General features: G+C 52.7%; 1 protein-coding gene across 5 annotated transcripts in view; it reads left to right on the top strand.

The window, feature by feature from the left end:
• PTK2B (protein tyrosine kinase 2 beta) overlaps nt 1-21,313 on the top strand; it is a 137,761-nt gene that overhangs the window by 103,734 nt on the left and 12,714 nt on the right. For 3 of the 5 annotated variants that reach the window (XM_079927626.1, XM_079927623.1, XM_079927624.1), the window contains 19 exons: nt 406-485; nt 6,263-6,325; nt 6,530-6,584; nt 7,022-7,162; nt 7,601-7,675; nt 8,313-8,414; nt 9,136-9,271; nt 9,817-9,856; nt 10,286-10,332; nt 11,234-11,284; nt 11,835-11,932; nt 12,678-12,762; nt 12,991-13,091; nt 13,321-13,436; nt 15,079-15,179; nt 15,359-15,448; nt 16,563-16,767; nt 19,605-19,713; nt 20,916-20,981. In XM_079927626.1, the coding sequence (XP_079783752.1) occupies nt 406-485; nt 6,263-6,325; nt 6,530-6,584; nt 7,022-7,162; nt 7,601-7,675; nt 8,313-8,414; nt 9,136-9,271; nt 9,817-9,856; nt 10,286-10,332; nt 11,234-11,284; nt 11,835-11,932; nt 12,678-12,762; nt 12,991-13,091; nt 13,321-13,436; nt 15,079-15,179; nt 15,359-15,448; nt 16,563-16,767; nt 19,605-19,713; nt 20,916-20,981 (1,761 nt within the window). The remainder of the gene's footprint in view (nt 1-405; nt 486-6,262; nt 6,326-6,529; nt 6,585-7,021; nt 7,163-7,600; nt 7,676-8,312; nt 8,415-9,135; nt 9,272-9,816; nt 9,857-10,285; nt 10,333-11,233; nt 11,285-11,834; nt 11,933-12,677; nt 12,763-12,990; nt 13,092-13,320; nt 13,437-15,078; nt 15,180-15,358; nt 15,449-16,562; nt 16,768-19,604; nt 19,714-20,915; nt 20,982-21,313) is intronic. The other 2 variants (XM_079927627.1, XM_079927625.1) reach the window with 1 other exon arrangement.

The raw sequence follows: 21,313 nt of genomic DNA, 5'->3' as shown, positions 1-21,313 counted from the left end.
CTTCTACAGTGGATGACATCTGTCACCACTTACCAACAAGGCTTTGGATAAATTACTGAGTCCTCCCCAAATTCCCAGCATCCTTATCTCCAAAATGAGGAGTGGGGGAGGGGAGCCTGAACTTCCTGCCTCGTGGATCCATGAAAGAATGTGCCGTGCAAGTGCTTCAGAAACTGGAGGGCCGCAGCCTGAACGGGATCACCGCTGCCCAGGGCTCTTCCTGAGCCTCCCCTCCCGCCCTTCATCTCCTGCTACGCATTTGTGCATAGCTGCGGGAGGGGGTGAGAGATAGCTCAGGGCGGCAGGATGGTGATCAAAGCACCCACCGTCTCCTGGGGCCCTGCCCATCGCAGGGAAACAGGGAACGGGGGCGGGAATCTGAACTTCGGCCTTTCTCCCTGCCAGCTCCGCAATGACTACATGCAACGCTATGCCAGCAAGGTCAGCGAGGGCATGGCCCTGCAGCTGGGCTGTCTGGAGCTCAGGTATGTGGCCTCAAGGCCTCTCCAGAGTGGGTGCCTGCACCTTCCCTCCTGTACTGGGCACTTGGCCAGCTTGGACTTTCTCCTCCAGCGTGGGAAGCAAGAGTGGGTATGTGAGAGCTGGAAAGGGACGCGCTGTGGCCGACAGAGGGTAAGCCCCCGAGGTGCTCAGCGTCTGGTCCTCGGGAGAGAAATGCCAGCTCCCTCTCTGGTTGGTGCCCCCTATCTTCCTCTGGCTGCCGTCCAAGTGATCCAGTAAATGTTTCTCTGAGCACTAGGCAAGTTTCTGGGAGATATTCGAACGCTGGGATTCCAACTGTATTGTTCACTGCTGCACCCCCAGCTCCAGTAGGTGCTAATAGATATGGACAAAGTTAGTAAATGATCCGGGGAGGCCCGTAAACTCACAGTGTTTGGGAGGTGACAAGTGTGTCTACAATTGATCATAATGCAGCAGAGTGAAATAAGCAGCACACAGACATACATAGAGGAGCCAGTGATCCCGCCCGAGGACATCAGGAAGAGGGAATGTGAACTGGTCCAGGAAGCAAGAGAACGATTTCCATCGGTAGCTACTGGGGGGAACTGGGAGGTGGGGGAGGGTGCATCCTGGGCTCGGGGACCAGTGGAAGGAAAAGAGCAGACTGGAGGACCGTGGGAGATGAGCTTAGGGAGGTGAGTTGGGGTCGATGGTGGAAGACTTTGAATGACAGTCTAAGAAATAAACCTTATTCTTGGCCGTTGGGAGCACTGTGGACAGAGGAGGAGCATGTTAAGGCCATGCTCTAGCACTTTCTCAGCCAAAGCAGCACCATTCACTTTCACCATCCACCAGGATCCATGACCCATTCTGCCCTCTCATCACCTTTTCTGTACCCCTTGTCTGTCCTAGAACAGTGGTTCTGAAATCTGGTTGCAAATCATAATCACCTGGGAGCTCATTAAATTAGAGATTCCCTAACCCCACCCTTGGAAACTCTGGTTTAGTAGATGTGGATGGGACTTTGGGACATGCTTTTTTAAAAAAATTTATTTATTTATTTATTCATTCATTCATTCATTCATTTATTTGGCTGTGTTGGGTCTTCGTTGCTGTGCGCGGGCTTTTCATTGCGGTGGCTCCTCTTGTTGAGGAACACGGGCTCTAGGCACATGGGCTTCAGTAGTTGTGGCTCGCGGGCTCAGTAGTTGTGGCTAGCAGGCTCTAGAGTGCAGACTCAGTAGTTGTGGCGCACGGGCTTAGTTGCTCCGTGGCATGTGGGGTCTTCCAGGAGCAGGGCTCGAACCTGTGTCCCCTGCATTGGCAGGCGGATTCTTAACCACTGCGCCACCAGGGAAGTCCCAGGACATGCATTTTTGACAAGTCTTCCAGATGATTTAGAGACAGTTAGCCTCGTATGAGGTGATGGTTCCAGGGTGAGTCTTGCCCTATCTGTGACCTTAAAGGTATAGAGAATAGGACTCTGCTGCTGCTTCTACTAAGTTGGGGGGCATTGAGGAATTCTGGCTCCCATCCTCGATCTCAGAGAGAGTGCTGGGGGTCCCCCAGGGAGAGCCGTGGGATGGGAAGGGGGGGGCTTCTGAAACTGCTGGCATCTGTGACAGAATAGGTCAAGGACAGCCTCGGAGGGCTCCTCCTTGCTTTCCTACTTGGTGGGCCATCAGTGATATAGGCAGTAAGCTGGATTTCTAGAGGTTGGGATGGTGTAGATGTGTTATCTTCCTTTTTCCTAATAAAAAACTTTTCCACTCACCACCTCCTTAATCATTCTAAAACTGCTGTTATTTTTCATGCTTTTTAATTCCTCAGTGTTCATTTCCAAATTTGTTCACCTTTCCATTTAGCCAACCCCAATTTTTTTTTTTTTTTTACTAAGGCTTATTTAAATACCCCAGTCCTCAGAATTCTTTCATCCATCCCCAGTCTCAAAACTCATTCATTCATTCATTCGTTATCGTAAACCAGGAGTGACATTAACAGACCGCTGTCACCTGGGACTGGGAAGCAGATGTCACTTCCTCAGTGGGTGGTGCATCCCCTCTGCGTGGAATACTCGCCTAGTACCCCTTTTCAGCCTGATAATCTCTTCTTTGTTCTGGCAGCTTTAGAAAATGCACTGAGGCAGGGTTGCCTGCTTGCCCTCTACATTCACAGAAAAGCTCAGAGGACACCTCTGAAATGTCGGCAATAAGCAGGGTGGCCCTGGGCTCTTCCTGCAGAGCAGCCTCAAGGGTCTCTCCACCTCGAAACCTTCCCCTTCCCTGTGCCCACCCCGCCCGTCCTACCCTGCAGGGATCTGCCGTACTTACGCGGCAGGCGCCCAGTTGTTCACATCCACTAGTCTGAAATCTATCAGACCTTGGAACTCAGGGTTGGTGCCGCCTTCACCTGGCACACGGTGAGAGCACAGTATGTGTTTGAATGAAGGGATAACCCTGAAAGATCTCAATTCCTCTTCTCCGGTGGACACGTGCTAACATTTATTCTGTTAGAATCCCATAACTGCGTGCAGCAAGCCAATTCGTTCAGTTACCTGGGAGTACATTTTGCAGCTCACTCAACCCAGGAGGAAATGCGGGTGGCCGTGCTGCCTGCTGTGGAAGCTGCACAGGCGTGCTCTGAGGTCTCCTATGAATGCGGAGAGCCGCAGGGAACACTGGCTCAGAAAACTTTCTAAAGCTGCCATGACTGACTGGACATTTTGGATCTTAACTGCAAGTGCCTTCGGGTGGAAGGAAGAGGAAAACGATCTTCCATCCAGGGAAGAGCCCTGGATGAGTTCCTCGTGCCCTATAACTGAATGTCAACCCTGCTCACCTGTTGTCTGATTTCCAGAGTGCAGATCTGCCCTTACTCAGCTAGAACACTCCTCCAGCATCTGCAGTCCCGCTCTGTCAGGCACCCGGTCGCAAGAAGTGGGGTTAGGGAAGAGCCACTCTTTCTAGTTTCCCAAGTTCTCCCCTTGGATCAGGTTCCCAGGGGTTCCCAGCCTCAGCAAGAGGGACATTTGGGGCTGGACAATTCCTTGTTGTGGGGACCATCCTATGCATTCCCGGCTTTTACACATTAGATGCTGGTAGGACCACCCCTCATCCCAACCAGCTGTGACTAAAAAAAGATCTCCAGACATTGACAAATGTTTCCAGGCTGGGGAGAGGGTGCAAAATTGCCTCTGGTTGAAAACCACTGAATTAGACCATTGGAAGGTCATACACTCAGACCACATTTAGTCAGGCCCTCCTACTCTCACATTTACTGAATTGTGCTCTAATGTTATACGATTGGTATTTACCAGAATTGCAGCAGGAGGAAAAAACCATGAAATTGGCTTCACATTTTTTTGGTAGAATGAGTGTTACGACTATTAGTTTTCTTTCGATCAGTGGCTTTTCACACTTTTTAATTTAAGAAATGCAGTCCTTGTTTTATGGTCAATATTATCTCCTGATGAGCTAAGCACTTGGCGAGGTATTCTGTCCACTACCCTGGCTGCCAGGGCAACCAGCCCAAGCCACAGATTGGCACATTTTTTTTATCTCATTTACCTCATTGCCTGGTTTCTTTCTAACTCTATTTTGTTTAAATATGTTTCAAAACTGTATCTTAGGGACTTCCCTGGTGGTCCAGTGGTTAAGACTCTGGGCTCCCAATGCAGGGAGCACAGGTTCCATCCCTGGTCGGGGAACTGAGATGCTGCATGCCACACAGTGCAGCCAAAAGAAACCCAAAAAGAACAACAGCAACAAAAAATGAAAAAAAAAAAACTATCCTTGCATCTTTTCTTAGAAGGAGATAGACTAGAAATACATTTCAATATTGTGAAACATAATTCAACAATATTTACTGAGCCGTCATTAAATATTATTACTCCCTGAAACTCATTTTAATGTACTTGTCTTTGATTCTGTAAGAGAAATTTTATAGGAAACTTTTTATCTTTTGCTTTCCCTCCATTCCAACTGCTGGCATTTGGAATAACTGGGCCTGCCCCAGCTGGAAAGAACCACTTGTCTTCCTGTGCCCCTCTCACCACAGAGCCAGTTTTTCTTCCTCATTCTTACTTTGCATCACTTTTTGTCATCTGAGTGAAGCAGTTGAAGTAATTGAGGACAATGCCCTGGTGTGTGTGTGTGTGTGTGTGCGTTCACCCGCGTGTGTGCACGTGTGTGTGTGTGCACGTGTGTGTGTGTGTGTGTGTGTGTTGGGGACTATAAGAAGAGAACGGACCATAATGAAGAGAGAAGTGATGATAAAAGAATTGCCTTCAAGTATATGGCATCTAGGAAAGGATTAAAGTTAGTCTCCGTAGCTCCAGGGGCCTAATGAGAGGACGGGAAACGAATGAAGAACTTACTACATAGGGGAAACGTGTAGCCATGGAGGAGGCCATCTCAGCAGGGAGTGAACCCAGAAAACTCGTGCATTACGATGGTTTGACTAATCTCACTGCCTTAAATTTTTTTTCAGGTAAAAAGGTAATACCTGTTCAGTGTGGAGTATTTGGGACATGTAGAAAGGGGGAAAAAAATGACTAAAATCATTTGAAATTTCATTAGCCAGAGATAACCTCCATTAACAGGGTAGATCCAGTCAGGTTTTTTCCAATGCATTTTTTTCTCTAAAATTGATACCATAATTATTAAAAGATAACTACTTATCTTGATTGACAATATATTCAAAAATACCATTTATTAAAAATTGTTAAGGACATAGCACTACATGTTTTAAGTTTTTATTGGAGATCTCTTCTATGATTTCACGCTTTAGATATTCTTCTCAATCCCATGATTTGGGAATATTTCCCTAGCTTTTCTTCTAGTTTTAAAATAGTTTCATTATTAACATTTTCCCCTTTAATCCGTTTAGAATAAAGTACGAGGTGAGGATCTAACCTTACTCTTTTCTAAACACTGTGAATTATGTAAATTTATTGCTTTTGAATCATAAGTTGCTTGCCCCTCTCTGCTTATGGTATCTGTAGCTTAAAACTATTCCCAGATGTGCACAAGGATACCCGGGTTAAAGTAACACTGAGCTACTCTAATGTACAATCAAGAGTGGGACAATGTCTGCAACAGTTGAAGAAATTACTAGACACAGTGATCCAAGCAGGGAAGGGAGGATAACACAAATGGGGACATTGGCTATTTGATCTCCACTTAATTGTTATAAATACATAATACATAAAAAAAATCTTTATCAAGACATACATTTTAAGAGAAAATGGGACTTAAAGAATATGTAAAACAAATTAATAGATGTCACCCCTGGTGGTAGGATTATGGATTATTTTTATTTTCATATTCTGTTCCATAAGTTCTAAAGTTTTCCTGTGTACTATTAATACATTTAACAATTATTTACATACACACATATACAGAGATAGCAAATGAGGGAAAAGGAAATCACAAAGGGAGCCCAAAGCCTAAAGGTGGAGGTGGGTGTTCCTTAGCTGATAAGTCAGGTGTTGGCAGCCTTGGGTCGTTTATTTTTAGAGGCCACTGGTAGAAGCACCATCTTCCTCCTCTGCCCAACAACTGTGTTGTCCCAGAACTGGGCCCCCCAGAGCACAGCTGGAGTCTTTTCTAGGAAGGAAATTTGTGGGTTTTCCTTTTCTTCATGGTTTTCTAAATATCGAATTTTTCGACTCTCCTAACTTTTCCCTCCCAGTGGTTCCCAACGGAACGGGGGAGGGGGCTTCCAGGCCAACATGTGGGCATTGGGTGACCCGGCTCCGATTCCCCAGCCATCAGCCTCTCCATGGCTTCTCTCTCTCCAGGCGGTTCTTCAAGGACATGCCCCACAACGCACTGGACAAAAAGTCCAACTTCGAGCTCCTGGAGTAAGTCCTGGGACCGGCCCCAGCCTCTCCTCCCTTCCTTTCCTGCTGCCCAGCTCTTCCTGCCACCCCATACACCCCCTCATCCCCAGACCACAGCCAGGAAGGACCTGTCTCCCTGGTCCTCCTGCCTTTCCCTGATTGGCCAGAAGTCTTGGGTTGGGGATGAAGGGGAGTCAAATGCTGCTTTTCTCCCCCTTCTTTCAGGAAAGAAGTGGGGCTGGACCTGTTTTTCCCAAAGCAGATGCAGGAGAACTTAAAGGTGAGGAAACCAGTGGGTGAGGAGCTCAGAAAGACTCCCTGCGTGTCTCCTTTGTGTCCCCCCTAGGACTAGAGCTAAAGGGATGGGGCTGGGGGTAGTCAGGGAAGCCAGGGGTCTGCACTGCCTTGGGCCATCTGGACACAGGACCACTCCATCCAGCGGGCCCTTTCTGTGGCTGGGAATCAGGAAACACGGCTCTAGTTCCACATCAGAGGCCAATTAGCTTTGTGGCCTAAGCACCGGGGATGCCATCTCCCCTGCCTCCCTCCCAGGGCCATGGTGAGCTCCCTTGAGACAACAGATGTGCACTGTGGGTAAGACATCACCACTGCCCTCTTGGCAGAGGCCTGGGGACTATCCTACAGCAGCAGGCAGGCTTGCGGTGAGATCGTAAGGGAAGGAATCAGGCCCCGCTCACCCCTGCCCCTCTCCCCCAGCCCAAGCAATTCCGAAAGATGATCCAGCAGACGTTCCAGCAGTATGCCTCGCTCCGGGAGGAGGAGTGCGTCATGAAGTTCTTCAACACCCTCGCAGGCTTTGCCAACATCGACCAGGAGACCTTTCGCTGTGAACTCATTGTAATGCCACGCTCTCTTTATTCTCTCCCTGACCTGAATTCCAGGCCTCTCAGGCAAGGGGGCCATGAAGGCAACTCGGTGTGGGGGGAGGGGGGGCGCGGGGCGTGCCGAGAAGCGGCTTGGCTTGCTTGTAAGTTCTGTAGCATCAGGGCCTCCCTAATGTTGCATCCTGAAAATGTTGCATCCTGAAAATGCAACTAACGCTAAGCCACTCGCCTGACGAAGGGAACTGAAATCTTGGCTCCAACTCTGGGAGGTGGGCAGTGCTGGCAGGGTGCTGGGAGGGGGGTAATCTGTATGGCGGGGTGCGGTTAGGATGGAAGGAGCTGGAGGGCCCGGGAGACAATGGCTCGTGTCCAGCTTAGTGAGCTGTTTTCAGATTTCTGAAATATGGGCGGGCAGAACTGGGGCAACAGCCCATCTCTCCTTTGATTCCAGCAAGGATGGAACATTACTGTGGACCTGGTCATCGGCCCTAAAGGCATCCGCCAGCTGACAAGTCAAGATGCAAAGGTAGAGACAGGTGGGGGGCAGGCCCCACCCAGCCCCAGGCAGAGCCGTCTTCCCCTTTCTGCTGCCTTGTACCCTGGCCTGCCCCATCGGTTCTTCCTCCCCCACTGCTGAGAGCAGAGAGGCCCTTGGTTATCAGTAGCTGTGGAGATGGTGTTTGGGATAACAGCATGGGGCTAATGGTTCTTTACATCCCTGTGACTGTCCCCTGCACAGAGGAGGGGGTCGGGGTGGTTTGGGGGGGAGGGGAAGAGGGAAGGACACTACTATCGTTCTTCTGGCTCAGATGAAAGAGTTGCTCTTTCAATGGCAAAATGGGGTAATCATGCCCCGGGGAGTCAGAAGGGCTGGGTCCAGCCCTGGCTCCACCACCACCTTGGCTTACGACCTTGGGCAAGCCCTGGCTCTCTCCAGGCTAAGACCTTGGGCAAGCCCTGGCTCTCTCCAGGCTAATTGTTTTCTTCTGCAAGGGGCTTGGGCTAGATGATCCTCCTTAATCATCGCTGATTCCCTCTTCATCCCCGCGAGAGACTCCAGTTCTCAGTTCTTTCTTAGGCCCCATCCCCACACCATACTGACCCATCTGCATGGCCTGATCCCAGGAATGGGATGGTCTGAAGGACCCCCTCCTTTCCCACAGCCCACCTGCCTGGCCCAGTTCAAGCACATCAAGTCCATCAGGTGCCTCCTGCTGGAGGAGGGCCAGGCGGTACTGCAGATAGGCATTGAAGGCGCCCCTCAGGTGAGCATCCCTGGGCACCCGGAAGCTTGGAGACACTGGGAACGGCTGCAGGCTGGGAGCTCCTGCTCAGGCCAGCCTGGCCTGAGATCTTGTTAAGAAAATGGCACCTGGTTCTTAGACAAGGTAGCAGGATGATGATAAATTAAAGAAACTATCTCAGGAAGCAACGTTATTGTTAAAAATGTCAAGAAAGAAGCTGTAGGAGATTGGGGGGGGCGGGGAGCGGGGGTAAAGTGATCAGAAATCAAGGTATGGGTCAGAGGTCTAACTTTGAACAAGTGACAGTGACTCAGAATCAAGACCTTGGGGCCCCAGGGCTTTTTGTGGGTGGGAGAATCAGAGAGACCTCAGGCTGTGAACAGTTTGTCTATCTCTCCTTTCATCCGTCTGTCCCCTGCCCCACTCCCTCCCTCTTCCCTTCTCTCAGTTTCTGCTCTTGCATACTGAGCACCTCCTAGGTACAAGGCATGTGCTATGCCCTGAAGGACCAGAATAAGCCAACCTGGAGCTGCCTTCCTAGAGTGTAGGGTGGTCAGTTGGGAGAGGTGATGAGAGCGCCCTCTGGTGGCGGTGGGAAAGGCAAGCTGAGCCCCAGGAGAGGGGCTGATGGCGTCCAGGCCGGGGGTGGGCAACAGAGTCCTGCAGTTTCTTCTCCAGTCCCTTGGGGTAGACTCTAGCCAAGGCTCTGGGGTCTCATCCTTGGCTGGTCTCTTCCCTGCAGTCCTTGTCCATCAAAACCTCCTCTCTGGCAGAGGCCGAGAACATGGCTGACCTCGTAGATGGTTACTGCCGGCTGCAGGGGGAGCACAAAGGCTCTCTCATCATTCGACCCAAGAAAGGTGTGTTTCCACTTGAAGGTAAATTGGACCAACGGGCAGATGGCGGCACAGCTGAGCCAAGCCCTCCCAGAGGCAGAGCGGGAGAAGCTAAACCATATGTGATATGGTTTACATGACTGATATGTGAATGAAGAGGCTTTGGAGGTGTGGGGTTGGGGCTCACCCAGCCCTGCTGGTTGCGCCCCGTGGTCCCATCCTGGGTCCTTGGCTACAGCCTTGGCCCCGCTGGCCAAGGGCGGCATGGGGGCGGGCTTCTAGAGGAGAGGATTTGTAGCCCTGGGAAAATCAAAGCTATTGCCGGAACATGGCTGGTCCCTCCTCTTTGGGGATGGAGTCAGAAAGCAGAGGTCAGGCTGGAACACTTGACAGTGGCAGAGGAAGCCTGAGAGTTTCATCTACTAAAAAGATTCCAATTCAGGCCAGACGCCTACCCAGCTTCCACTCCGACTTTCAGGGGCCACAGAAAGGCGGGAGGGGTGTCCCTTGTGTTGGCCCCTAGGAGCAGTGCACCCAGGACCCTGTGTCTCTGACTCCAGCTGCCCCTTCTCCTCCCCTCTCCCCAGATGGTGAGAAGCGGAACAGCCTGCCCCAGATCCCCACACTGTGAGTACACCCGGAAGGTGGGGAACTGGCCCTGCACTCAGCCTGTGTCTTCCCAGGAAAGGCAGAACAAACAGGGAGCCTCCCCCCCATGGTTTCTGGTTTCTGGACCCCAGGAGAAAATGCTGGAATCCCAGCATTTCACAAGTGGTGATTTTTCACCAGTAAATTTCTCCCAGAAAATTCATGCAGGGATATCCCTGTGCCCTAATGCCACCTGGCATCATCTTTAGTGGGGGGAGGGGGTGGTATTGTTGCTGTTCCCTCCCTCCTGCCCCCTGACTGCCTGGGCCATGCTCCCAGGTTACTGCCATAAGGACAGGCTGCTTCTCCAGGCAGGGTGGGTGGGAGAGAGGGGGCTGAGGCTGCCCTGGGGGAGCATTGCCAGGCTCTGAGCTCACTTGGCTTCTGCCCTCCCATCTCCCCCTATAGAAACCTGGAGACTCGGCGACCCCACCTCTCAGAAAGCTGCAGCATAGGTAAGCCTGCCCATCTGCTGTCCTCTGCCTGCACCCAGAGCCTTTCTTCTGCCTGCTCTTGTGACATCATCAAGTATTCCCTCAAAGTTGCAGAAAAATGAACTTCCCCCATGACTGCTCAATGACGGCTTAAAATGTCATTAATCATAACAGTTCACCTATGTTGGGCAGCTAGTATAGGGCACCGTGTTTGTCTTGGTCAGCTCAGTCTCCATAACAAAAACCACGGGCCCAGGGGCTTAAACAACAGATACTGATTTCTCACAGCTCTGGAGGCTGGAAGTCTAAGGTCAAGGTGCCAGCATGGCTGGGTCCTGGTGAGGGCTCTCTTCCTGGCTTGCAGACAGCCACCTTCTGTGTGTCCTCACATGGTGGACAGATGGAGAGATCTGGTCTCTCTTCCTCTTCTTCTAAGGACACTAATGCCATCATGGGGTCTCCACCCTCATGACCTCATCTAAACCTAATCACCCCCCAAAGGCCCCAGCTCCAAATACCATCACACGAGATCAGAACTTCAACATTAGCATTTGGAGGCGGGGACACAACATTCAGTTCATGACAGCATTAAATACATAATAGGTATTATTTTATTTAATCTTTGCATTCCCCAGAAACATTCATTTCACAGAAAAGGAAACAGATTAAAGGAGACAAACCAACTTGCCCCAAATAACAGCCGTGAGCAGCAGTGAGCAAAGACTCAGGCCGAGGTGCCTGGGCCCTATGGCCACTCTGAAATGCCGGACAGCAGCCCAGTTCTTGTTTGGCTCCTCCCCACACCCCTCCCCGTGATGTCAGCTTGGTTCCACTGGCCTGCACGGGGCAGCCCCACACCTGGTTCCTGGTGGTGCCCCCTGAAGCATCTTGCCCATGGGGTGTCCTCCTTCTGTCATTCCAGAATCAGACATCTATGCAGAGATTCCCGACGAGACCCTGCGAAGACCAGGAGGTAGATCCCTGACCGCCCCACCCCACCCCTGCACGTCGACCACAGCCGGGGCCCTGGGAAGTGACATTTGGGGACACATGTGACACCAAATGGGGACTTTCTTTCCTTCCTTTGTCCTCTCCCACGTGTGCCTCAGACAAGGACAAAGCTGAGTGAGCCGTCTTTGATTTTGAAAGCGGAAATCATTGTTTATATCCCCACACCATCGAACTTTTGTGTGCCCTGGGGAGGGGGGCGGAAGGAACCTAAGCCTGTGGATATGGGACCCAGCCTTCAGAGGGAACAACTCTTCCCCTGTCTGAGACAGTGAAACCTTCTAGATCCCCTTTCCCAGCCCAGCCCAGCCCCTGGATCCTGGCTGAGGGGTTGGCGGGGTGGGGGTGGGGGGGCAGGTCTGGTAACGCCTGGGCAGGAGGGGGCGGAGCCTGCAGATGCTCAGATGCCCAAGGATGCAGGTGTGCAGATTCCCGGGGATGCAGATACTCGGATTCCCAGGGGTGCCAGCTGGTTTCTGCACTCCAGGACTGTCTTGCTTTCTCCACCTGTGCAGGCCCACAGTATGGCATTGCCCGGGAAGATGTGGTCCTGAATCGTATTCTTGGTGAAGGCTTTTTTGGGGAGGTCTATGAAGGTGTCTACACGAGTCACGTGAGTTCCAGCCTCTTCCCTGACACTCCTCCTCTGCTTTTCTGTAGCATGAGAAAGGAGCTCGAATGCTCTAGAGTTGGAGGTGGCTGCCGTGGTGTGTTTATCTTCCCCAACTTGGTCTTTGCAGTATTTATGAAATACACAGGGAGTGATGAAAACAAGAGTCATTTCCAAGAAAGGCAGCAATAGCAGGGATCCAAAGAGAGGCAGCACCTGCCGGGGGGTGACTGACTCTTGGTGGGAGAGCTCGACGGGGAGGCGCCATGTAGTGCGGTTGTGAGAAAAGGAAGCGTGGGATCTGAGGCCGCCAAGGGGGCGGGACAAGGTTTGCCTTTGTGGTTGTGCTTCTACCAGGCCTGGGAGAAAAGCCAGAGCAGAGGAAAGGGGCAGCAAAAATGTCAAAACCAATGATAAAGAGAAAGAGACCAGGACGCCATGTCTGACAATGACCTTGCACGTGCCCCAAACAAGCCCGCTGACTTTGGGCAGATCACGTGGCCCCTCAGGCTCCATGTCTTCATCTGGACGGCCCAGGGCTCGAGGGATCTGATCTCGAAAGTTCTTCCAGTCCTGATCAGGAAGAAGGGGGTGGGGAGGGGAGGAGGGGAAGAGACAGAGGAAGAGCAGGCTTCGTGGAGACCCAGACGCCCAGACATCACCTGTTTCCCTGTGGGAAGACCGTGGGAACGCCGGGGAGGGAAGTGCTGGGCAGGACTGAGGGGCCCTGGACACACTCTCGTTGCAGAAAGGGGAGAAAATCAACGTGGCTGTAAAGACCTGCAAGAAAGACTGCACTCTGGACAGCAAGGAGAAGTTCGTGAGTGAGGCAGGTAGGCGTCCCCGAGGAGGCCCCCAGACCAGGAGCTGGAAAAGGCCCCGACACTATGCAGACTCAGAGACAGGGAGGGCCCGGAGCGAGGGCCGGGAGGCCACGGACGGCACTGGCGCCCACAGGGGAGGAGGGTTGCGCCGCTCTCTCCAGGTTGGACCAGCCAAGCCCGATTCTCACGTTGGACCTTAGAAGGGCTCGGGCCCGTCTCTCTCGCTGCCACTTTCAGTGATCATGAGGAACCTGGATCACCCGCACATCGTGAAGCTGATTGGCATAATTGAAGAGGAGCCCACCTGGATCGTCATGGAACTGTACCCCTACGGGGAGGTGAGCTGGAGGGGCCCGAGGAGGACCCTTGCGATGACAGCTGGGCTGCCGTGGGGGCGGGGGATGCGCTCAGAGCCAGGGGGCCCTTAACTCCCAGCTGAAAGAGCCCAGAGGCCGTTTGCAGAGGAAGTTGCCAGACAGTCCTGCCGCCTGGGTGTGCCCTCCCCCTCCCCCCAGCTCCATGCCCCGGACCGGGCAGGGTCCTCAGGGCATCTTCCCCTTCCTGCAGCTGGGCCACTACCTGGAGCGAAACAAGAACTGCCTGAAGGTGCTCACTCTTGTCCTGTACTCGCTGCAGATCTGCAAGGCCATGGCCTACCTGGAGAGCATCAACTGTGTCCACAGGTGGGGCTGGGGGTGGGGGAGCCTGGAGAGGTTGGGGTCAAGCAGGGCTTTGTAGCCGCACAGAACAGGGGTGAAGGCCTGGCTTTGGTCCTGCCTGTGTGACAATGTGATCACCTTCTCTGAGCCCATCTCCTCCTCTGAAGAGTAGAACGGCAATATGTTCCTCCCAGGATTGCCATTAAGAGGAGCTCTGAAGTCCGAGGTGTCCGCCTGTAACTCAGTGCTGTCCAGGCCGCCTCCCTGGGGGTCCAGGAGGTCACTTCCCTGCTTGCTCCTCGCTTGCTGTCCTCCAGCAGTTCCATTTGGCGGCAGCTGGCCAGGCAGGAGAGACTGGGTCCTGGCAGCGCTGGTATGATCTTGGGGTCTGGGCCCTGCCAGCCCAAGTGGCTGGCACTGCCCTGGTCCCCGGCACCTCCAGGCTGCCAAGACCAATCCTCCATCTGGCTGTGGAGCTGGCCCCTTCTCCACCCGGCTTTGTCCCCATTCCCTGAAAGGAGGTCCCCACCATTGGGAACATGATCCCCTGGACGGGGTGCTCTCAGAGCCCCGGGGTGAGCGGGTGAATTCTTCAATCCAACCCCATCGACCTCAGATATGTGGCCGTATGGATGACACTACACAAAGCCATGTCGGGGGATATGAACATTCATTCACTCACTCATGCAACTAATATTATCGAACTCCTCCCGTGGGCCTCCAGCCACTGTCCTAGGCTCCGGGATGAAGTAATAATCAAAACAGACAAGAATCCCTTTCCTTGTGAAGCTCACGTTGTAGCATCTTCTAGGGTGGATAGTCATGGGGCAAAGGTGGTGGGATACCAGATTTGCAGCTTTGTGTGAAGTTGTCGTGCTTTGAAGTCATCTTTTCAATAATAAAGAAAAATGGTAGGGAGTGGAGCCTGCCTGGGAGAAGCAAGAGACAAGCCAGTTTGGGGCTAGAAGTGATGCTGGGAACATGAGGTAACTGAGTCAGCGAGGGCTCCTGCGGGTGGTGAGACCTCAGCTCTGGGCTGATGCCTTTCCCAACCAGCCAGCTGCTGGGCACGTTCCACCAGCTCTCTGCCCCGGTCTCCTCCTCTGTACCGGGGTTCTGAGGGTCTCTGTGTCATGGCTCGGGTGTGTGTAGTCTTTGGAAGGTCCTGCCTAGCCCAGGGCTCCCTGGAAGTGAGATGTGAGCGGCTGCTGGAATCACAGAACGAGAAGAGGTTGTTAATTGTGACCAGGAGAGCGGTTGGGCTTCTTCCCTGAAGCGTCAGCAGGGTGACGGCATCCCTGGCAGAGGGGACAATACAGGCTGCAGGGCGGTGACTGGAGGAAGTCTGGGGAACCGAGACAGGCTTGGAGGTGGAGACGCGGGAGAAGGGGTCATGGGGACAGGACTCAGCAACGAAATGGAGGGAGACGACAGGCATGTGTGTGGCAGGGACGGTGGGCCAGCCGAGGCTCCCGCCTGAGCTGGGCTCCAGCCAGACGGCTCGTGGGTCCAGGAAGGACCGACTGACAGAAGCTGCCCGACTCTGCTCCGGAGGCCGGGGCCCTGAAGCTCTCTTCTCCTTTGCTTCTCTGTCCATCTGTCTGTCTGTCTGTCCCCCTGAAGCATTCTCAGCTGACTCACCTGTGTCTTTGCCTCTTCCCTCCAGGGACATCGCTGTCCGGAACATCCTGGTGGCCTCCCCTGAGTGTGTGAAGCTGGGGGACTTTGGCCTTTCCCGGTACATTGAGGATGAGGAATATTACAAAGGTGAGGTGCAGGTGGTGTTATGGCTTTGTCCCCTCGAGGGGTCGCTGGAGCCAGAATCCCCTCAAAAGGTGACTGTTAGGCAAGCCCAGGCCAACAGTCTCTGGAGACTAGGCTGCATTTCTGCATAAATCTGGATCTCCTTCTCTAATAACTACTGTAAACCCTCTGTCCACCCAAAGCTTCTGTGACGCGTCTCCCTATCAAATGGATGTCCCCCGAGTCCATTAACTTCCGCCGCTTCACGACAGCCAGCGACGTCTGGATGTTTGGTGAGTGGACCTCCTGGAGGGTGTGGAAAAGTGTTCGATTCTCACCTCTGTGACCAGGTTAAGAGGGGGCACAGGAAGCAGGGGTCTGGACCCCCAGGTTCTGTTTTGCTACAGCCACTGAGAAGTCCCAGAAGTGGGGAGGCCAGTGGTGGGTCGGGGGTGACATGGGCTAAGGGCCAGCCTGGGTTCATCTTCCCAGAAAAGGCTCTTGAGGTGAGCACGTGCTCCACCAACCAGCCCCGGGACTAAGGTGGGCCACCCTGGAGGGGATCCTCAAAGGCAAAGCTGAGGTTTTCTCCGAGAAGGAGATGCAGGGTGAGGTGAAAGCGAAACCAGGTGGCAGATGGACAGCCGCTTACAGAGCACACAACTGTGTAGATTCTCCCTCTCGGGTCCCCAGAGCCAGCCCAGTAACATCTCATTATTATTCTTCCCATTTTCCAGATGAGGAAACTGAGGCTCGGGCGAGTCAGGGGCTTGCCCGTGGTCACATAGGCAGCATGCGTTGGTGTTAGGCTTTGAACACCAGCTTGCTTTCTTTCTTTTTTTTTTTTAAATTAATTTCTACTGGAGTCTAATTGCTTTACAATGTTGTGTCCGTTTCTGCTGTACAGCAAAGTGAATCAGTTATACATCTACATCTATCCCCTCTTTTTTAGTTTCCCTTCCCATTTAGGTCACCACAGAGCCCTGAGTAGCGTTCCCTGTGCTCATTAGTCATCTATTTTATACATAGTAGTGTATATACGTCCCAACTGACATATATACCAGCTTTCTGTTGGAGGTTCCACCCACTCCTAAGAGAAGGCACCAGTGGTCCCAGTGATGTGCCTTTGATGGTCCCCTCCACATCCCACAGACCCTAACAGCTCCGTGTGGAAGGGGCCGGGGGGTGGGGGGATTAGTTCGCTTACGGATGCAGGTGATTGGTCCCTTGGTGGACCGCCATAGTGATCAAGATTCCAGGGATGCTATACGGGGAACGAAGGAAGGCAGGGCGGTCCCTGGCAGGCGCTGAGTGCGGACTGCCCGGTTGTTCCTGGGGAGGGTGGGCTGCCTCTCTAGGCAAGAGTCCCCTCAGCAGGGGCCCTGAGACGTCTCCTCCCGCCCTCAGCCGTATGCATGTGGGAAATCCTGAGCTTCGGGAAGCAGCCCTTCTTCTGGCTGGAGAACAAGGATGTCATCGGGGTGCTCGAGAAGGGGGACCGGCTGCCCAAGCCTGACCTCTGCCCACCTGTTCTCTACACCCTCATGACCCGCTGCTGGGACTACGACCCCAGTGAGCGGCCCCGCTTCACTGAGCTCGTGTGCAGCCTCAGGTGAGCAAGGAGGCCGGAAGGGGCTGCAGGCCCAGGGCCCCTGAAGAGCAGGTCTCCTCTTCGATAGCGCTTACAGGTTTACCACATCCTTCCTTAAACAAGATGCAGCCGGCGTCCTGGTCCCCTCCGAGGGAGGAGGGAATTCAGGCTCAGCTGGTGACTCAGTGCCCAAGGCATGGCAGGTGGGGCTGGGACTTGCCCCGGGACCGCCCCCACCTCATCCCACCCCCTGGCCAGCACAGCGCCATGTGTCCAAGTGGAGTTAGCCCATCCTCCCAGTGGAGGAGGCCTTACAGAGGCTCAGTGCTGTGTCAAAGGCAGGAGGCTGAAGCCGAGTTCACTGTCAGATATATGAACTCAGACGCAGAGTGGGGTCAGCCGCACCATCTCTGCATCTCTTAACCGCGAGCACAGGGCGTTGCTCCTAGTATGTGCCCAGAAAATATATTTTAGGTTTGAATTCAAAGGCTGCTTCAGACTTTCACTGCAGCGCCTGTGCTCTTTGCTGAGGTTTGGGGTGCATCTTACAGGCAACCAGCCTGGGCACGGGACCTGCTTCCCTGGCAGCACCCCTGTGCCTTTCCTCTGCCTCTGATTGTTCCCCCCAGACAGCAGGGAAAGGAGTGATTTTTGGCTGTGAAGACAGTGACAGGCATCCCCTGTCCCTTCTGAATGAAGCACTGGTGGCCTGAGGGTCTGATCCTTCTTAGGTGCCCAAGAGCCATTACCCCCGGGTGCTGGGAGGTCCTTGGTGAAGGTTGCTGTTGGAGAGCCTTTTAGAGGGTAATCCTGTTGCCTTGGTGGCCCGCCTGCCACCAGTGCCCCCTTGGGTGGTCTGACTTCTTTTGTCATTCTTTAGGGCAAGGGTCAGCAAACTTTTTCTACAAAAGGTCAGACAATAAATATTTGTGGTTTTGCAAGCTATACAGTCTCTGTTGAAACTACTCAACTCTGCCGTAGCTTGGAAGCAACCGAAGATGATGAGTGTAGCTGGGTTTCAGTGACACGTTACTTGTGGACACTGAAATTGGAAGTTCATGTAATTTTGACATGTCCTAAAATATTTTTCTTTTAACTTTTTTGAATCATTCAAACATGTGAAAACCATACTTAGTTTAAAGCTACACAAAAATAGGTAGGGGACCGTATTTGGCCTTGTGGGCCTAGTTTGCTGGCTCCTACGTTAGGGAACCTAGTGTTTAATTAATGTTAAATACTGCAACTTTAAACACTGTTGTCAACATGTGGGCATTTTTTTCGGAGAAAGAAAATAGCCCCCAGAAACTGCCTTGTGGGGAGGAGCCCCAGGGGGAGGCTGGGAACCCCAGGTCCAGGCAATGGGAGATATGCTGCATTTGTTTGCAGGCAGGGCTCCAACACAGTCTGCAAGACCTCCAGCTTAGAAGGCCTCTCTGTCCCTGACTCTCTCTTCATTGACGCTCCTGATTAATTCTAGACTCATCTGTTGGTCCCTTATAAGGGAGATTTGAGAAGCCAAAGGGTTCCGGGAGAAAAGTGTTTGAAAGACGTAACTTGAGGGGCTCAGAAGCTCTGGGGTCACGGGGTCTTCATTCATTCTGGAGGCTTGAGACACATGGGGAGCCTCTCAGATGACCCTGATGACCCCAGGACACCTCCCTCAGGCCCCAGCCTGGTGGTCCTCCACTGGAGCTAAGAAAGGATTTCATGAGGGCTTCCAATCTTTGGGGGTAGGAAGAACCCTCTTAATGTTGAATTTTGAGAACCCTTCCATGTAACATACACTTCTAGAATCCACTGATTGACAGAATGCAGTAAGCCGTATAATGATTTTTTTATTGCATACAATATAATGCATATACATCTGAAAACACAATACCAAATATTACATATTTAGTAGTACTGTTAAAAATTATTAAAGAAGACAATTTAAGTGATACAGACAAACTATTTAACACTCCATGAAGTGGCAGTCTCCGTGCCCAAGGGCCAGAGTGCAAAATGGGGTGGAAGTCAGGACCCTTTTATAAGATAAAGAATAAGGAAGAGAAAAATAGAGGATGAATAGAGAACAGGAAGTACGTATAAAGCCCAGAGCTGGTTTGGCATTTGGGTTGGCCAACTGGGTGGTACTTTGTTTCTGGTCAAGCAGAGCATTTAGAGGGACATGAAAGTTATCTGCATTTTGGCTTGCTGGTGTGACCCCCTGGGCAGTAGCGGCTCCATCCTGGGCTTAGACATTTATTTCAAGAGCACATAATACTTGTCTACAGACAGTGCTTGGTACACGTGTGAACATGTGGATTCACGGACCCCCTGTAATTATTTGAGTCCTCTGAGGTCTGTGATTCCCAGGTTGGGAACCACCAGATTGGGTTAAAAAGGCAAGAAGCATGCACTTAGCTAATCTGGGAGGGAATCCACCACCCTTTCCCATTAGCACACACCAGGAATGCATGGGTGGGAGGTTTAATGAAAAATAGGAGACGTAGAGCACGGGCCTCTGTCATGAGGTTGTCTGGGACATCAGAAATCTATACAGGTTATCAGTGCCAGTAGGAGGGACAGGAGGGCAAGAGGCATGGGGACATGGGCAGGAGACACACTCGCACTGTCCAGTTGGGCTAGGACTCGTTCTCCGAGGACCTTTCCCCACCCTGGACCCATTCCGTGATCTTCCCAGCCTCGGTGAGGGGGGCTGCAGCATCCGTACTGCAGCCTGTCTCCGAGGGGTCTCCCCAGTGCATTGTGCAGAGGCATGGGAATGGGATCCAGACTGTGGTGGAGCACAGAGAGGAGCCCCCAGTAGCATTTTTGACCCTGTTTCTCTCTCCTTATCTGACCTGACTCCCCGGCAGTGACATTTATCAGATGGAGAAGGACGTCGCCATAGAGCAGGAGAGGAACGCTCGCTACCGACCTCCCAAAATCTTGGAGCCCACAGCCTTCCAGGAACCCCCACCCAAGGTGAGCCAAGCCCTGGCCTCACTGGCCCCGTGAATCACAGCAGAGCCAGGCCCCTGTGCGGCCCCTCCCAGGCCTCGCTGCGTAACTCCCCTCACAGCGTAGGTAGGATCGCACCCTATGGTCCTCTCAGCCCTTCGACCCAACCATCCATCAGCACATTGGCAGGTGGAATCTGAGACAGCAAGGGAGCAGGCACCTTGTGGGACGGCTGCAGCAGGGGATCACCCCGGAAATGTTTCCCTTGAGAGACTGGAGCACTTTTCCTTTTCGTGTTTTTACCCTGAGGGTACACGATGGGGAGCATCCTTGGGCCCCTGAGGTGCAGCCTCCCACGTCCGTGGCATCTCTGGGCACAGGAGCCAGTGCCCCGCTGCCCCGCTGTTAGGTGGGTGGGTTGCGAGGGACCGTGCCTGTAGTAGTCAGCTCGGGGTGCCATACGAAGCGCCACAGACTGGGCGGCTTAGAAAACAGACAGCGCGGAGGCTGGGAAGTCCAAGGCCAAGGTGCTGGCGGATTCCCGTCCGGTGAGGGCTCTCCTCCTGCCTGGCAGATGGCCACCTTCTCGCAGGTCCTCACACAGTGAGGAGAGCAAGCTCTGGTGTCTATTATTATCGTTATTATTGTTGTTGTTATTATTAGGACACTAATCCCAGCATAGGGGCCCTACCCTTGTTACGTCATCTGACCCTGATTACCTCCCAAAGGCCCCACCTCCAAATACCTTCACACTGGGGGTTAGGACTTCAGCATATGAGTGGGGGGGGGCGACACTCGGTCCATAACAAATCCCTATGGATGCAGGGCCTTTTTCACTGTCCCCCTTGCCTGCTGTCAGGCCCAGCTCGGTTTTCATCCCCTCCGTGAAGCTGCTGTGGGTGCCGGAGCCTTCCATGACCTCCCTCTGGGTGTCTGTGGCTCTTGAGTACTCATTTGGCAGGCACTCCCACCTCCGCGGAGGCTACACACAGAGATCAGTAACCCCCCCAGGAGGGCAGAGAGGCTGGCCTCTTTGTACCCTCCCATCACTCAGTAGTAACAGATGCGCAGTTAGTGGACGCATATGATTTTAATGATAACTTTGTTCCTCATCTTCTTCATCCTGAACGAGCCTGACCTGTTTCCTACCTGATATTCCCCTTGGTGAGCTGTGCTCACTCAAGGAGAGAGACAGGGACTGACTCATTTCTGTGTTCTCTCTCCAGCCCAGCCGGCCCAAGTACAGACCCCCTCCACAAACCAACCTTCTAGCACCCAAGCTGCAATTCCAGGTAAACATGTAACCAGAGGGCTGGGGCGGTTCAGGGCCATTCCTCATCTCGGTCCTTCCTGAAACTCCATCCTCGTGCCTTAGAGGAGCAGTAGTCACCTGTTCGGGCAATGGAGACGGCCTGCATCGGCTCTTCTCGGGTACCCAGAAAAGAATTAACATACCCTTTACGATGTTTAAACATACCCTTTTGCGATGTTTAAAATAGTGGGGTTTTTTTTAAGGTGTGTATTATATATACACATACCTGTGGGTTAATCATATCTGTCAAATCTGTAACATGATGATGGAATATAACTCCTTTCTGAAGAGTCCTGAAGGAGGAGACGTACT

This window comes from Stenella coeruleoalba (genome assembly GCF_951394435.1).
Source record: "Stenella coeruleoalba genome assembly, chromosome: 7".
NCBI classification, from domain to species: domain Eukaryota; kingdom Metazoa; phylum Chordata; class Mammalia; order Artiodactyla; family Delphinidae; genus Stenella; species Stenella coeruleoalba.
Note: the sequence above shows the minus strand (reverse complement) of the source record. Positions and strands in the feature narration are given on the sequence as shown.